This window comes from Triticum urartu, chromosome 4 (genome assembly GCF_003073215.2).
Source record: "Triticum urartu cultivar G1812 chromosome 4, Tu2.1, whole genome shotgun sequence".
Classification (NCBI taxonomy): Eukaryota; Viridiplantae; Streptophyta; class Magnoliopsida; order Poales; family Poaceae; genus Triticum; species Triticum urartu.
In genome coordinates this window covers 84,434,945-84,452,421 of record NC_053025.1, presented here as the reverse complement: position 1 = coordinate 84,452,421, position 17,477 = coordinate 84,434,945, and the positions used below count along the sequence as shown (strand labels likewise).

At 47.3% G+C, this 17,477-nt stretch overlaps 4 protein-coding genes across 5 annotated transcripts; 2 read left to right on the top strand and 2 right to left on the bottom strand.

Annotated features, from left to right (window-relative positions):
* The first annotated feature begins 308 nt into the window (after nucleotides 1–308).
* Nucleotides 309–1,848, top strand: LOC125554629 (serpin-Z6B-like). The gene has a single exon (XM_048718129.1). It carries the CDS (start codon nucleotides 309–311, stop codon nucleotides 1,752–1,754), a length of 1,446 nt encoding a protein of 481 aa, XP_048574086.1. The 3' UTR covers nucleotides 1,755–1,848.
* A 1,150-nt stretch (nucleotides 1,849–2,998) lies between these two features.
* On the top strand, nucleotides 2,999–5,989 carry LOC125550810 (putative B3 domain-containing protein Os04g0347400). Its single transcript, XM_048713907.1, has 3 exons — nucleotides 2,999–3,879; nucleotides 5,033–5,367; nucleotides 5,409–5,989. Exons 1-3 carry the CDS (start codon nucleotides 3,294–3,296, stop codon nucleotides 5,631–5,633), a joined length of 1,146 nt encoding a protein of 381 aa, XP_048569864.1. The 5' UTR covers nucleotides 2,999–3,293; the 3' UTR covers nucleotides 5,634–5,989.
* LOC125550809 (putative pentatricopeptide repeat-containing protein At4g17915) lies at nucleotides 3,797–8,750 on the bottom strand. 2 transcript variants are annotated; one of them, XM_048713905.1, is made up of 3 exons: nucleotides 6,503–8,750; nucleotides 6,299–6,385; nucleotides 3,797–3,931 (listed from the first exon to the last, which is right to left on the bottom strand). In XM_048713905.1, exon 1 carries the CDS (start codon nucleotides 8,449–8,451, stop codon nucleotides 7,069–7,071), a length of 1,383 nt encoding a protein of 460 aa, XP_048569862.1. In that variant the 5' UTR covers nucleotides 8,452–8,750; the 3' UTR covers nucleotides 3,797–3,931; nucleotides 6,299–6,385; nucleotides 6,503–7,068. The 2 variants fall into 2 exon arrangements, with proteins under 2 accessions (XP_048569862.1, XP_048569861.1); XM_048713904.1 differs by lacking the exon at nucleotides 3,797–3,931 and having other exon boundaries at nucleotides 6,298–6,385.
* Nucleotides 8,751–8,879: 129 nt separating this feature from the next.
* Nucleotides 8,880–16,077, bottom strand: LOC125550808 (protein TPLATE). The gene is made up of 7 exons (XM_048713903.1): nucleotides 14,813–16,077; nucleotides 12,854–13,450; nucleotides 11,712–12,073; nucleotides 11,267–11,567; nucleotides 10,857–10,979; nucleotides 9,720–10,175; nucleotides 8,880–9,611 (listed from the first exon to the last, which is right to left on the bottom strand). Exons 1-7 carry the CDS (start codon nucleotides 15,935–15,937, stop codon nucleotides 9,114–9,116), a joined length of 3,462 nt encoding a protein of 1,153 aa, XP_048569860.1. The 5' UTR covers nucleotides 15,938–16,077; the 3' UTR covers nucleotides 8,880–9,113.
* Between the last annotated feature and the right edge of the window lie 1,400 nt (nucleotides 16,078–17,477).

The following is a 17,477-nucleotide window of genomic DNA, read 5'->3' as shown; positions in this document are numbered from 1 at the left end:
AAAATCAGAAATATAGCTGCGGAGAGTTTTTTTTTTTTTTGCTTATTAAGTGCATGCACTGCGTGAAGAGGGAATTAATAAGAAAGGAAAAAATTGGAAGGAAAAATAGAGGAGGAAATCACATTAGGAGAGTTATTACAAATTCGAGAAAGTATATGTAACGATCACGGATTGATTCATCAACTTGTAATACAAATACTCCAAAACCTTAGCAACGCGGTAGCAGCAACCCAAGCAACATAATCACATACGTTAGCGGTCATCGAATCACAGCGGTCGTGATCTCTAAACCGGCGATCATCGATACGATGGGCTTCCGAGCAGCTGAGACGACGATGAGGAAGGATCCGCCACAGTCTGCCGGCTTCGAGGGGCTGGTGGCGCTATCCGCCAGCCTCGCGCGGGGCATCGCCGGCAACCCCGTGGACAGCAATCTGGTCTTCTCGCCGCTCTCCATCTACACCGCGCTGTCGCTCGTGGCCGCCGGCGCCCATGGCGCCACCCTGGACGAGATCCTTCGCGTCCTCGGCGCACGGTCCCGCGGCGAGCTCGACGAGTTCGTCGCGCGTGCGGTGGGTGGCGCGTTGCAAGACCGGACGGACTCCGGCGGCCCGCGCGTGGCGTTCGCATGCGGCGTCTGGAGCGACCTGGCGTGCCCGCTCAAGCCCGGGTTCCTCAAGGTCGTCGCCGGCGGCGGGTACAGGGCCGAGGCCTCCACCGTCGACTTCCGCGGCGACCCCGACGGCTCGCGCCAGCTGATCAACACGCGGGCGGCGCGCGCCACGAACAACCTGATCGACTCCGTCCTCGGCCCTGGGTCGGTGACCGAGTCCACCCGCGTCGTGCTCGGCAACGCTGTGTACTTCAAGGGCAAGTGGGACCAGCCCTTCGACGAGAGGAACACCGCCGACGCGCCGTTCCGCCGGGTCGGCGGCGCCCTCCCCGTCGACGTGCCCTTCATGCAGAGCTGGGATGACCAGTTCGTGGCCGTGCACGACGGGTTCAAGGTGCTCAAGCTTCGGTACAAGATGGTGGACGCGTTCCTGACGCGTGATCCCAGGAAGCCCGCCCCATTCTTTCCGAAGAGTGCTCCGCTCCTCCGTCCTGATCGATTCTCTCATGCCGCTTCACCTTCCCGCCATGGTTCCTACGGCCGCGCCGGTCCGTATCCGTACTCCAGCGGACATCCAAACGCATCTTCCAGCCTCGCCGACCCGTACGGCGACATTAACACGTATTCGACCGCGTCCTCCAGCTCCACACAGTTCTCCTTGTGCATCTTCCTCCCGGACGCCGACGACGGCCTGCGCAGCCTGGTCGACGCGATCGCTTCACGGCCGGGCTTCCTGCACGACCACCTGCCTCGCCGGAAGGTCGAGGTCGGCGAGTTCCGGGTGCCCAGGTTCAAGCTGTCCTTCCACGACAGCGTGGTCGACGTCCTCAAGGAGTTGGGCCTCAGCCTGCCGTTCAGCCCGCTGGGCGACCTGTCCGACATGACGGGGCCCGACGACTCCGGCTTCGGAATGGTCGTGGACGAAGTCGTCCACAAGGCGGTGATCGAGGTGAACGAGGAGGGCACGGAGGCCGCGGCCGTCACCATGGTTACTGACCGGTATGGCTGCGCGGCCAGGTACAGTCCGCCGCGGCGGGTGGATTTCGTCGCTGATCATCCGTTTGCCTACTTCATCGTGGAGGAGGAGACCGGCGCCGTCGTCTTCGCCGGCCATGTCGTTGACCCCTCGAGAGAAAGTTAGCATTGTACGCCCAATTTCAAATACAGTGCGTTTGAGATGATGGCCAAATTTTGCAATTATTTTTGCATTTCAAAAGCGCCTACAAAAATTCTTCGACAGAAAAACAGTTAGGATTCAGTTCTTCAGTTCAGTGGTCTTTTAATTTGTACAGTTATTTTAGCATTTCAAAAGCGCCTTTAATTTGTACAATAAGCATTGCACCCTTTGAACCCTTGTCCATATTCCTCGTCGGCTAGCCTAAGGCGGTGAGTTCGTTGCTTTAAAATGCATGTTATAGTAAGGAGAATTTTTAGGTTGCATAGGTTGCGTTGCCAATTTGCAACCATGTGTACGTTTTTACTGTACAAATGGATGGCATGTTGCAGTGGTCATGGATATCTTTTGTAATTGTCATGTTCATGCTGCAAAGTTGTTTTCATGCTGTTGCATGCGTTGGATTAGTTCTATGGTACATCAGTGCGAGGATTCCCTTACCGACTATTTGCAACCAATGAGTTTGTCGCATAGATAAGAAATATTCCATGGTGTGTTCTATATGTTCAAACATTTTTGCATGTTTTTAAAATACGAGGAAAAAATGTTGCAACGTGTTTATTTTTGGACCCCCCCCCCCCTAGCTGACAGCCTCGGGGAAGGGTGGCATTTGTGAACGATTTTGATGGCATTTTTAATTTGAGGGAATGACAGTTTCTTCACAGTGACAACTGTTATCAAAAAGGGTTAGCTCGCCACTGCAAGTTAACTTTTTTGTTATTTCTTTAACACAATACAGACAGGGACGCTCATACATACACATACCTCTATGAATGCACGCACTACCCATATGAGCACCTCTGAGAGACTAAATCAACACATCATCTTGAGATTGGGAAGTCGACACAACGCCTTCGTAGTTGATGGAAACATCCCCTCGCACTAAATGTACATTGCCGGAAGGACTGAAATAAATTCAGAAAAATACGAACGCCAGTGTCAAGTCTAGGTCTGGAACTCTGTTGGGCTGTGGGCATATTATTGTCCTCCTAACCATCCACCACAAGTTAGTTCACAATGTTGAGATGATGTTACATGTGTAGAAAAAAAATGTTGCTCATAGCGTTTCAATGCTAAAGAATAGAACGCTCTAGATGCCGAATATGAGGGAGATCTGCCGACGAGGGAAATGGTGAATCGAGCGTTTTGAGTGGATGCAAAAGAATACTTATGATTCATATAAACCAAACAACTCATATCCCTGTAAAAAGAACATGTAAAAGAAATTGAATCCTCCAAATAATCAAAGAGTCTAACTGTGCTGTGTAATCGCTTTGCTACCAAATTTTATCGTTTTCAAGTTTCAACCATGTGAGGACGTGTCAATGCAATCCTGCGACTTCTAAAAATCTTCCAATCAGAGAGGCCCCTCAATCCTTCACATTTACTAGCAAAATATGTTACCCGTGCTCTGTAATTGCACCGGCTGCTCTAAAAGCTCCAGCTAAAGATGCCAATTCACCAAAGAGAAATGAAGCCATTCCATGACCGCCAGATTAAATTCCCATGTTCAATGCTAAACATATTGGCCCCAAATCTACAGTAACGCCTATAATAACTGTTCCCTTGCTATTCTTCCTCTTCCTCCTCCTCCGGTGTGTGCTCTGGAAAAACTTGCTGCGCGGTCCACACGACAGAAAAATGGCTTCCGACAGCAACCGGAAGGCTCCCTGCGGCAAGCCTCAGTTCCTCAAGGTGCTCTTCACGGACTTCATGGAGAAGATGCCGATCCCGGCCAAGTTCATGCGGCGGCACCTGGCAGCGGAGCCCGGGCTCCGGCGGGCCACCCTGATGAGCCCGTTGGGCAAGTTCTGGCATGTCGACGTGGTCCGAGACGGCCACGGCGGCGACAGCGACGTCTACTTCGCCGGCGGCTGGGCCGAGTTCGTGAGGGCCAACAGGCTGGAGGAGGAGAACTTCCTGGTGTTCAAGTACGAAGGGAACATGGTGTTCACCGTGAAGGTGTTCGAGACGTCCGGGTGCATCAAGAACTACGACGACCTTGTCTTCGCCGGCGCATTGTTAGAGCAGGCAGCACCGAGGAAGCGGTCCAGCACTGGCTGTGGATCGCAGCCTACCTCCAAGGGCCATGGTACGTCTCGCTTCTTCTTCTCAGAATGAGTTTATGTGTGAATGTGTTTTTCCTGCAAAGATATCACGTCACAATTGTCAAGTCTATATTATCTTTAAGAAATTAACAGTGTGACTATATATGAAGTATGATCACACGATGGAAAACAACAAACTTCTTTGTTCTCAACAGAAGTACACCTCATGAAAAAATTAAAGGAAACCAAGATCATGTAGAATCTGCATTTTAGCCTTTTAGGACTTCTTTGATTCACATTATTTGTAAAACGAGTGTCGTGGCATATTGAAAACTACTGGATTATATGGTCATTTGGTTGTGCACAAAAAAGCGTAGGATTGTTCACATGATTTCCTACAGAACCTAGTACTCCCTCCGATCCATATTGGTTGTCGCATGTCTAGATACATCCGTTTGAGCGACAACTAATATGGATCGGAGAGACTACAAACAAATCCTAAAAAATATCCTATGGATTGCAATCGCAAATGAAACAACATATGTAGGAAATATTCCAAAGGATCACAATCCTCCAAAATTCCTATGCAATTCCTTCGAATTAAAGGAGGCCCTAATAATGTTCCATATTCTCAGTTCTTATAAATGTCTACTTGGGATGTTAATTTCACTAACTGAGTTACAATAGCTTGGAAGTGTTGATGTTTGACATTCTCAATTCTTATAAACATATCTTTTTTTACCCTCTCAAAAATATTACTAAGATTTATTTATTTTTGATACAGACCCTTTACGCTTACTTGTGGAGACCAAAAATATTAAAAATATATAGAATGTTTTTTTTCCTTTTGATGGATAGAAGTATACTTTCACTCATCAACTACACCCAAACTTATGTCACAGAAAAAAAAACAGCTACACTATAACTCATAGTGAATATTTGTGTGAGAATATGGCGAATGTCAAATAAATCACAATCATTGTGAATAGGTGATGTTCCCCATTCAACTACATACCCAAAAAAAAAAACCTCAACGTGTCCCGAAAATACAACTCCTGCATACGTACAGATAAAACACCGCTCACCATTTCCAATATTCTGTGTAAACAAATCTGCACATATATACCGGGTAGGTAGATATAGCAAGCGTAAAAATCAGGAAGATTAATAATGGAGCTTATCTTGTATGTTTCGCAGGTGGTACACATGCTCAGAAAACCAGGAAGGTCAGTGACAGGAGCCTTACCGGTGATGGTGCCATACAGGCAAAGAAGCAGTACAAACCTCGCAGGATTCTGATGGAAGAAAATGATGGCGAGCAAGATGCCACCACAGAGAAGTACGCCCAAGCGGACACCCACTCCGGCATCGCAACGGAGGCCAAGGAGTCTGACTACACCGGCACCCTCCCTTTCTACGCCAAGACGGCGACTCCTTGCAACATTCGCTACAGCTACATGGCAAGTTCTTTAGCTGGTTCAAAATCAAATCTATACTCTCTAGTTCAGATAGATATGCACTGTGAACTTATAGTGTTTGTTTTGGCTTGGGCCTCGTGTAGAACATCGGGAAGAAGTTCTGTGTCATGAACGGCATCGCGACGAACCGGCTGATGATACTCAAGGACTCGGGCGGGAGGTCGTGGCCCGTGAAGCTGACGCTGACGAGCGACCAGGCGCGCATGAAGGCCGGGTGGGGCCACTTCTCCGGCCACCACGGGATCAAGGTCGGGGACCTCTGTGTCTTCCACCTCGTCGACGAGCACACCTTCAACGTCAGCATAAGGAGGGCCGAGTAATAATGAAGTGTTTTGGCTACTGGTGCTCTGTGTGGGATGTGTCTTTTTTCCATACTGTCTTGGATTTGTCCCTTTAGGTTTGGTAATAATAATAATAAAGTGTCTCGGGTTCCAAACAGCACGCATTTTAGATGTAACCACATACACTAGTGGAAACTCGCTGACAAACAGAGCAACAAATGAAACCATATAAGGCAGGTGAATGAAATGGAACACAGTGAATTCATATCAATGATCTCAGATATGTAGAAGTGCCATTAGCATGCAAATAAACAAAAAGAACAAGAATGTGACATTGCTATGTGCCATACAGGACTAGTTTATACTTCCAGGCACATGATTTCACCATCTGAAGACCATATGCAGTCAATGGAAAAGAAGCAAACGATATACTGTGCAAAAATAATTTGGTGATGGTTTAGGTTAGACTATCAAAATCTTAAGAAAAGGCAGCAGTATGCCTGTTCAACACAAATCTACAGAGTAGGCAGCATAGCAGAAACACGATTATGTTGTTAATGTTTCTTTCATTGGCGTACATATTTTCCTCAAACAGGTTAATGCTGTTACATGATGTTTCCCCAAAAAATATTATTTTTCTGCCGCTTCACAAGAATTAAACAAAGCAAAAATGATGAACAAATGGACTGTTGTGTACTAAGTACCAATATTTGCATTTTGTGATCTTATACTGCAGTGTGCGCATCATGTCTGGAGCAAAAGGATCCTGATCAAATCATCACACCGATCACCTAAAAGAGGGGGCAATTAGCAATATGCTTCACACAAAATTTGAACTCCATGACGACGATAGGGTATTCACTGCGTTAAACAAAAACTATGATTGCAAATATATTATCCATAATTACCTCTATTGAAACTTTGGAATGCTAATAATCACTTGGATTTAATCAGCGCCATCCAAATAATATTCACATCCAAGGTGATGCGTGGACCAGGCAAAGATCACTTCCTGTGTATACTGCGCTGGCATCATGACCACTTGCCAGCTAGTGATCACATGTTGCATCTTCTCCTGCTGTATAATTTCAAATGATGCTTGGCTCTAAGGGTGGCTGATTACATACTGCAACATTGGCAGACAATATGGTATCTCCAAGAGCTGATGTATAAGATTAGTAACACCCGTCAACAATACCATGATCCTACTTTCCTTCCTCCAGTTTATGCCACAAGAACTGGATGTTTGACATTCATCTCGATGCAGGATCATCTCCAAATTTCAATTTGTCTGCTCAATTGATCTTCTCGATTCTGCAGGACCACCCAGTGAAGTTGAAGACTGTTTTCCTTGGACTTGGATTATAGTTTTAACAGCCTAGCCATACGTAATTTCAATTTGTCTGCTCAATTGATCTTCTCGATTCTGCAGGACCACCCAGTGAAGTTGAAGACTGTTTTCCTTGGACTTGGATTATGGTTTTAACAGCCTAGCCATACGTAACGCTGCCCGAACTTTCCTCACGTCATTCTGAAACCCTGCACTACGAAGGCCAGCAATGACAGCACGCTTTGCAGATGCAAGAACACTGTTCCCTTCACGCAAGCAGATCCGCAAGAATTTGGATGCCATATGATACCTACCCACCTTACATAGACCATGGACTAGTGATGTGTAAGTAAAATCATCCTTCAGCTTCATGTTGTGAAGTAATTTGATGGCTGCATCCACCTCATCAGATTTGCAGAGTGCGTCCACCAAGCAATTGTAAGCAACAATATTTGAATCCATGTCCCTTATCTCCATGTAACATAACTGCTTATGTGCAGCCTCGAAATGTCTCATCTTGCACAAACCATTAACCAAAATTGAGAATGTGTACTCATCACTCTCCAGACCACCCTCTTCCATCATACTCAGCAGCTCAAACGCGTCATCCAGCTTCCCTTCCTGGCATCGCAGGTAAATCAGCGTATTATAGCATGCACTGTCAAGCCTGAACCCACTCCGTATCATTAGCTCACTGTAGGTATTGGCTTCTTCCATCCGTCCCTTCTTGACTAACGCACTAATCACCGTGCAGTATGGGAAGAGATCTGGAATGTACCCTCCGTCCAGCAATGACAAGAAGGTCTCCAGCCCCTGATCAAACCTGCCGTACTTAAAGCAGCACTTCATGACCGTCGTGTAAGTGACGACGTTCGGGGCATGCTCGGTCCTCCCAAGCTCCCTGAGGACCATGCGGGCGTACCCCACCTTGCCTGACTTGCACAGCCCATTGATCATCGTGTTGTAAGTCACAATGCCCACCGGGAGCCCCGTCCTCTGCAGATACCTGAACATCCTGTACGCGTTGATCGCGTGACCGAACCTGAAGAGCCCGTCCAGGAGTGTGTTGTAGGTGGTGGCGCACGGCGCGACGCCTTTCTCGGCCATATCGGCAAACACCCGGTAGGCATCCTCCGGGTGGCCAGACCGGAACAAGCAGTGCATGAGCGCGTTGTAGCTCCAGGCGTCGGGGGCGACCCCCGCCTGGAGCATTTCGTCGAACAGGTCGAGGGCGCGCATCGTGAGCCCCCTCCGCGCGGCGCCGGCGATGAGGGAGTTGTAGGTGACGGCGTCGGGGCTCACCCCGGCCTCCCGCATCCGGCGCAGGACGGAAAACCCCGCGTCGAGGCCCGAGGCGCGGCAGTGCGCGGCGAGGAGGGTGTTGTAGGTGACGACGTCGGGGGGCATGCCGAGGCGGATGGCGTCGACGAGGACGGACTCCGCCCGGGCGAGGCCGCCGCCGCGGCAGAGCGCCGCGAGGCAGACGTTCATGAGCCGCGTGGACAGCCGCGTCCGCGCCCAGGTCATTGCTCCCCCTCCGCCTCCTCCTCGCCGCGAGACTATCTTCCGGTTCCGGGCTCGCTTCGACTCCCATACAGCTCGCTCGCTGTCCAGACCAACTTGCCGAGTTCGCGACGAGCAAGGCCGGCGCCTTGTTATGGGGCAAGCGCTCGGCCGCAGGAGGCGGCGAGAGGTTGGTGGCGGCGACGGCGCCGCCGGGTGGTCGGGGCTCGGGAGGGAGTTGGGAGTTCGCACTTCGCAGACCGCGCAGCGAGGGACAGACTAGAGAGAGAGGCCAGGTGGGCCACGCATGTCATAGGCGGCACGGTCAGACAAGTAGGGTTCATTTCGCCTGACCCAACAGTCAGTGAGTATAACAGGAAAAGGAATTAATTCAGCACCTAAAATCGATGGGATTTCCTTCAAAAACTATCGTACGAAAGATTCACAACAAATTGGAGAGAAAAAAATCATTCTCATTCACACTAATGCTTTGAGCTATGTTACAAAAAGAACGAAACATCGTTTGTGGTACAACAATACCTGTGAATACAATGAAAAAATCAGGAAATCGGCAGGATCATACATACTCAAAAATCAAAATGTCGGACGGCTGAAAAAAATAAATCAAAATGTGGCTCGAGGAAAAGGCAGGTACAAAATTATACAGGCGGAGCGCAGACCAGGCCTCACTGTGCCTTCATGGCTTTCTCCTTGCACAGCTGGTGCCACTCCTGGAGCACGGCTGCTTGGAGGGCACGGTGCTCGGCTTCCTCCGCTGTGAGCTTGGAGAGCGTGGAGGGGCCCTTGGGGTTCCCAAATCCGTCCAACTCCTCGCTCTGCTTCCTCTCCTCTTCCTCTTGCTCGGTTTTCGCGGGCGGCATCTTAGGTTTGGCTGCCTTGAGTAGCGCTATCCTCTCCATGGATATCTTCAGTCGCTCCGCAGCTGTGCTCTTCACCTCCTCTTCGGGCATGTATTCAACAGCGCCGTCCGTGATGTCGTCCAGCCAGCCCTGGAGGTCCGACTCGATCTCTCTTGTGATCGATTCATCAGATGCACGCACGACAAACTTGCATATCATCGTGGTTGTCTCGTCACCCAGATCAACATTTCGGCTCACCTCACTTGCACCGAAGATCATCATGCCCACAAACCCACCAAACCATGTCTTTGCGGCGTAACACAACTGTGGAAGATACATGTGTTATAACCTTACAAAAATGGTAACGCTGCACAGGATAGAATCAAGACCATGACATGACACCGTCTAAGTGACTATCAGTCAAATGCTTACCTGGAACCCAGCAACTGTTCGGATGAAATGAGAGCAGACTTGATGGAAGGGCTTGGAATAAATTGACTTCAACCCACTGAGGAAAGGAGAGCTATCATACTGCTGAGCAGCAGTGGCCTTGAAACCGCTACCTTCATATGTGTATGTGCCAGTGCACTCAACCATGGCTGGCAAGCCTGGCCATAGACGGAAATACTCAACTGGAGAGCATTCATATGGCAAGAGAAGTTCGGCGAGAGGGATCTTGTAGGGCTGACACCGTAAAACAACCGGCTCCCCAAGCTCTGGCCGGAGCGCGCGCTTCTGCCTCGTCATTTGTGAGTCCTCTTCTGCATAATCTCCTTCATAGTCTGCTGATCCTCCACTTCCGTAGAATGGGTAATACAGGACTTGAACCCAGAGAGAGCATCTCTCAAAATGTGAAACTCCCACAGTGACACTACTTTGGACTGGATCCTGCAGAATTGACAAAGCATTTTCCAAATAAATTAGATGCAAATATGGATTAGCCAATCTGAGATGGCAGTACTTACCCAATGATATAATACTCCCTCCGCCCGGAAATACTTGTCATCAAAATGAATAAAAGAGGATGTATCTAGACGTCTTTTAGTTCTAGATACATCCCTTTCTATCCATTTTGATGACAAGTATTTTCGGACGGGGGGGGGGGGGGGGGTATTTATTATCACTATTCTATTTTTATCAATAGCCCACATTTTTAGCGCAACTCATCTGGAAACAAGATACTGTCACTAGTAGTTAAGTTACTTGAAAGCCGCCGCAATGCTGGATGGCCTGGCTCTTTGAAAATCACTTATATTTAACATCATGATCATTATCTGGTGTGCAATATAATGTGAGCTCAACTGGCTATACAAGTATACTACATTGGGAGGTGGTGGTCTTTAAATTTTGCCAGGAAATAGATTGAGAAGTTCACTAGCCAAGGAAGAAAATCTTTCACTGTAAACTATATTCAAATAATATATTTGCAAACAAACTGCAGCCCTACATTTGTCTGCCCATTCTGACTAATGACAAATTCTTAAATATTTAATTACTGATACATAATTGAAATTAAACTGCACAGTAAAAGCATATGTAAACAAGGCATTTCAAGAGTCGTGGAGGCACCTGGGAAACAAGATTACGCAGGTGGCGAACAGTGCGGGAAAATCCATCCATATAATACAGTGCTCCAGAGAGCCCAACTCGGATATCCACCCTGTTGAGTTCCAGCTCAGTCAAATTCAAAATCTGCAAAAGTGTACATTAGTTAAAAAGGGCAATCATACAGCTCAAAGTCAAACAATACTATGGCTTACAGCAAAACCATATGTCAGCAGCCACAAATATTTGTTTTAATTTCTCACCATTTTACCGGGTGGCAAAGTGCACATAAACTATGCAGGAGCAATAAATAAAGATATAAAGTTCCTAACCTAACCAGTGATCAACAGTAACCATGAAACAGCAGTACAGATCAATAGAAATTATGTTAAATGTACACGGAAAAGATCATCATCTCATCGATCAGGTTATACCTTTAAATGTAGGGTGATTCTGCCATCAGTTGGATCCGCCAAATGATATGCTTCGATGTAACATGGATCACTGCTGCCAGTCAGAGTGCGTGCTTTTGGAAGATCTTTGTGCAAAGCACCGATACCCTTCGTCTGTAGGAGCGTTAACTGGCTGGGATTGGGCCTCCAAAGCTCCTGGATGGCCTTGTGAACTAATCCCTCCAATTTCCTATCTTGTGCAGCAGCAGCCTCTGAAAACTGAACTGTAAGCTTGTGGTGGCTAAAAGGGTAATCTCCTGTAGCATCACCTACACCAACCCACCTGGATGAAATATTGGAAAGTTAAACATGGCAGTAATTTTTTTTTTCAAATGCATGTTCGTAGAGAATTTCTTTTTTTAGATACAGAACTTCTGCAAATAGTGCAGCCTGATGTAAAATAATTAGTTTGAAGTGCAACCCTCACCTGTTATCTGGATGATTCGTCACATACTTTATTATCTGCAAGACATAACGTGACTGATGCTTGGTGACAGAATCAGCTGAAGTACTTGACCTGAACTCCTCCAATTCTTTACTGAGGAGCTGGCCGGCTCTTGCATTTCTGGTTCCCAAACGCTGAGCGCATATGAGGACAGCCTGCACATCTTGTATCCTATTTGATGTAGTGGCAGAGGAATCGGTGTTGAATAAAGTCTTATGCATGTTAGATATGATGATATTCAGAGGATCCTCTGGGTCATCAGCTAAAAGAGGATCAAGACCTTCAAGATCAAAGTGTTCAGAAATTGCCCATATCAGCCGTGATGATATTCTTGAGGTATGAACCTGAAACATTTATTCACGTTTAAATATAGGCCAATCTGGATTTAAGAAAAGGTACTGAAGAACTGAGGGATTAATGACACCATTGGTCTTTTATCAATCATCTCTAACTAGAAAACAATCTTTACAGAATGGCACAGTTTAAGCTACACCTATTTGCAGTGGAAGATGAACAAAAGTGTACAAGGAAACCAAACAAAGGCAGGCATAGTGAGATCCAAATGCAGGTAAATCCTTGACAAAGTAGGTGCCATTAAGTTAGTAATAAGTAAGAGTATAAAGCCTACGATTATACTGAATTAGTAATGAAAAAGAATTGGCATAGAACTAGGTGGGATCAGGCAAAACATTTTTTTTATGACAGTGCATTACTCCCTCATTTCCAGTTTATAGGGCTCAATTCAAAAATCTCACCAACCAATGTAGATGGTGAGTGGTGGAATACTTTTTGTAGTTTGCAAAAACACCCAATTAATGCTCTTATTTTTCTCAAAAATTATGTTTACCAATGTATTAATTGCAATACATGCATGCATAAAGTACATGCACTGGTCAATCTTCTCTTAATACTTGCATGCAATGATTTAATGCATCTTGGAATTTGAACATGTGATGGGGAACAACCAAATTGAGCCTTATAAAATGGAAAAACTAAAATTTTGAGATAAGCCCTATAAACCGGAAAGGAGGTAGTAATGAATAAAAATTGCACCTTGAGTCCAACTGGTATTTAAATGCATAAAAAAATGTATTTGAACATCAGATAATAAGATGAATCATAACCTCGCGAAGATCCCTAATAAGCTGTAGCTGCAAATTTCGAAGTCTAGTCTCATTTAAAATCTGATCTTGAGATGCACCAGTCTTAATTGTCTTTACGCCGCCTCTGGTATCATATATATGACAAAGCCGTACAAGCAACTTCAGGTAGCAATCGATTGCATAGGTGCGCCCGTCACAGTCCCAGAGAACACAAGGCCTGCAAACTTCCACCACATCCAAAGCAGGTTCTGTCCAATTCAACGCACCGTAACCAGTTCCATAGGCTAATGCCCCTATAACTCTACTCTCTGTCCCAGAATTCTTCTGCTCAGGTAGTGGAAGAGATAGCTGGAAACAACTTTCAACCAGTGAGGCAACTAGCTCTTCTCTGAACAAGCTTTTGCTTGTTATGCTGTTTAGATCATCCTTCACCCTTGCATCCTCAAAAAGAGATATCACATCTGTTCCTGGAACAGGCTTCTGACCTCTTCGAACGCTCTCCTTTGCAAAAAGATCAACACAAAGGGCAGTTCGGCAAATGCATGCCAATGCATGCATTCTATCTGATTCGGCTCTCAAATTTTTCAGCATCTGAAGCAGCCTTTTGAACAGAGACACCTGCATCACAGAACATGCTTTTGTAAATCCATCTTGAACACAAATTTTCACAACACTTGTTCACTAAACTGAAATTGTCCCTCTCGCTATCTTCTTTACAAGTTATGCACGGAAGGAAGAAAGTGGTACAGATCTGCTAGCACATGATATGGCATGACTCCAATCAAATGAATTATTTTACATTTTAGAAACCCGGAAAAACGGAGAATATGGGGTGCATGGGCAACTAGTTGCCAGAATTACATTCCGAACATAGTAGCATTAATTGGTAAACAAGATGCCAATAGTATACTACTAAACCAGGTATCAAAGTAATGATGCATAACCATTTTACATTGGCTCCACAAGTTATAAATATTGATGATTATATGCTAAGTAATGTGAATGTTTTCAAAGGTCCAATACTTCTCTGCTTAATTTGAATGGATAGCGAGCAAACAATATTGTATCACCTATGGGCTTAAGTTGCTTAGTAACTGATCTATCATGACAATGTAAATCAATGCTTAGCCGATAAGGTTAATAAATAAACTTTGATTTGTGATATATAGTACCTATAACGATGTAAATCATAAGGTAATGCTCATGCTACGGAACACACCAACAAACTAGTTGTGATACACTAGCAAGATTTTTACTTGCCATATTTAAGAGATGGCATCAAATGATGAAAATTATAATTAATAAATACATATACTAGCATTTCAGAAAATCACTTTTTGTCCAAATAAACAGACAACAATCAGCACACGGAAATACAACCAACTAAAGCGCCGTTTGATTCACCGGTCTAACAACAAGAAAATAGATTTTTGGATTTTTGGCATAAGACTGAAATAGGAGATCATATGGGATAAGACTAAATTTGTTTGGTTCATACAAGAATGTCAGCTTTGAGATCAGAATTTATGAATCTAATAACTAATAACTCTTCATGGTACTGAAACTCAAGATTTATAATACTGTAGTTTTAAAACTTGGGATCAGTATGGCTTCAGGCTTGCACTAAAAACAGCACTAACTAGTAGAATTGCGTGTTACTGGAATTACTTGACAGACTCCGGTTAAAACAATAGCTTATTTGGCTGAAAGGCTACCCATGTTTCAACTGCAATTTATGTCATGTCTAATTGATGACAGATAAATCCATGTATTGACACGAAAATAGAAGCCTCCTAAATTACTTCATACAAACTTGGCTACCACTGCTAATGCCCACTTCCAGAATCCTTGATCCAGTAGCCTCGTTGACATTGGGCACAAGACACAACCAGTAGATTTACCACAGGAAATTAGCAAACAACAATCATTGAGTTGATAAGACTAAGGTGAATTGCTCTTATAAGTCGATTGATTTAGTACCTGCATTCCAAGATCCAGCAGATGGAGATTCGCCACAACAGCCCTGACGATCGTCTCCCTCATCGATGAGAACTCTTGTCGGTCCCATAGTGTTAGGATTGCAATAATGGCAGCTGAAGCCCACTCCGGCTTGCCTCCGGGCGCATCTGCGAGCGAGAGCATATTGATCCCCACCTCAAACACCAGTGGCGGTTCCAGCGAGCTAAGGAAAGGAAGCAAGTGCGAGACAATGTCAGACACCCCCACCAACTTCTCCGCACTCGCCTCCACGGTATCGGCTATTGTAGTGTCTCCTGGTTTGGCAATCTGCCGCAGCGTGTTCACCGCGCCAGATGCAACCATTTTTGCTGCATGCACAAGAGGGTACACAGTGACCCGGAAGCTCTCAACGGGCATAACCATGGATCGAGCAATGAGCATATTTCGCCGGGACCAGATGAAGTCGATGGCGTCAGCTGCCCACTGGGCACGCACAGCGAGCGCGCCCTCTCCATCAACGAGCTTGTCCCCAGCAAGCCGGCTCATACGCCGCGCGTCCAGCTCCTGGAACAACCGAGCAAGTGCCTCGAACGCTGCGGCTGCCACTGCGTCTGCGGAGTCTAAGGCCAGCTCGGTCAGACGGCCCCACCAGGTGGTGGCGTGCCCCATGAGCGAGGGGTTGGTGGAGCACATGAGCGCGAGGTCATCGCGCGGGAGGAGGGAGGAGAGGGAGGTAACGGCGGCAAGGCGGAGTGACTCGGCGGGCGAGGAGAGAGCGGCAGCGATGTCGGCGTGCGCGGAGGAGAGGAGGGTTGGGAGTAGGTGCGAGGGGAGCGACGGGAATGAGGCGATGGAGGAGGCGGCGACGTCGGGATCCGGGAAGGAGAGGTCGGAGCGTAGGGAGGAGAGCAGGAGCGGGTCGAGGAGATCGGGGGGCAGGGGCAGCGCACGGAGAAGGTCGAGCGCAAGGCGCTTGCAGACGGCCGAGGAGGGCGCCGCTAGGATCTCGGTGGCGGCGGTGCGGGCTAGCGCGGAGACGTCGCGGCCGGCGGCGCACTGCTGCAGGGCCTGCAGGAGCGCTGACGACTGCCGGAGAGCGTCCGAGGAGCGGAGATCGGTGGTGATCTGCGCGATGAGGAGGTCCATCGCGCCGCTGCCGCAATTGGGCTCCGGCGATCGCCGGAGCTGGGGAAGAGTAGCGGTGGTCGTGCAGATCTGGGAGGGAAGGGGGGAGTGCCAGAGCACGAGAAGGGTCGGTGTTTTGTTTGAGTGCGGTGCTGCGGCCGGTGGTAACGGGTCGGATCTTTTCGTCCAGCGACTTCGGTGACTCGGCGAGGACTGATCAGTAGGGCCCAGAGCGACTGTAATGGTCGGGGTTCGATCTAGACCGTCTATGTTGAAGTTTTTGCTAAAGTGAGTGTATCTGACGGTGCAGGCCGCTCCAGAGGTGAAATAACACAGCCACTGATTATTGTTCTTTCAGAAATAGTTTATTTCATAATTTACTGGGACAATGTCCGAATGCGTTAGCTTGTGATGTATCTGCCCATTTTAAGTAAGGAAGATTTCTTGATTCTCCTTCGTCACACCTTTATATCCGTTAATTTTTATATAAATTATAAAAACTAATGGTTGGGATTTAAAAGAAAGAAAGATTGAACATGTATCACACGTTCATTTCTATTGGACTTGGAGACGTAGGGGGAGGCATAGAGTGTAGACGCAAAGAAGGAAAAAATGGGCGTGTACGGCACTTCCCCGCCGCCACGCGTGACCGGTCTTTCTCTTCGGCTTGTCGCCGCCCTGTTCGCCTTCCACTTCCCATTCACCCCTAATCTTCTCTGGTGCCACCCCCAACCTCCTCGACCTCCAACCTCCTCCTGCCATCTGTCTTCGCTTTGGGTCGAAGTCGGAGTCCTTGTTCATGCAGGACAACTTCTCCAACACGAATCCATGGAGTGCATGCATGAGGGATGCAGCCTTGGCAAAGTCCTCACCCTGGATGACCACGCCAAGCTGGAAGCGGAGCACAGAGCCGTAGCCCTCAGCCTAGTTGACCTCCGCAGAGTGGAAGCCCCAGCGGGTCAGTCCCATGCGGAGGCAGGGGCATTGGGCCAGGGGCGGAGTGGCATCCATTTTGCATCATGATTCATGTTGGGAAACGTAGTAGAAAACAAAAAAATGTCCTACGATCAAATCAGGAACACTACGAAGATGCAATAACGGTTTAGATCTGATCGTTACCAACTTTGAGTTGCAGCGAAAGAAGAGTCGGTGTAGATCATACTTGAAGTCCCTCGAACCGTTCACGAACGGTCCCTCAAACTAAAGACCGAAAGCACGACCTCTCCATAGTTTACAAGTGTACGGTCGTCATGATCCGGCAGCGCTTCGTTATCCAGAGCTAATCTATGCCAGAGAATTAGAGCGGGAGATTAGAACCACACTGGGCTTATAATTACGAGGATTAGAGAGGATTAGATCTAGCTCTAACTGGATCAACTAAAACTAGACATAGACAACTAGAGGAGGCTCCAAAACTTGTGTCTCCCAAGGGCCAAATCCTCAAGTATATATTGGTTGGAGAAGAGGGAGGAGGTGCCACAAGGGGGAAGGGTCGCTAAGAGGATGGGGAGTTCCCCTCCAAATCGACCTCCCCTAACAAGCTAGGGGCGCCCCAAGTGTT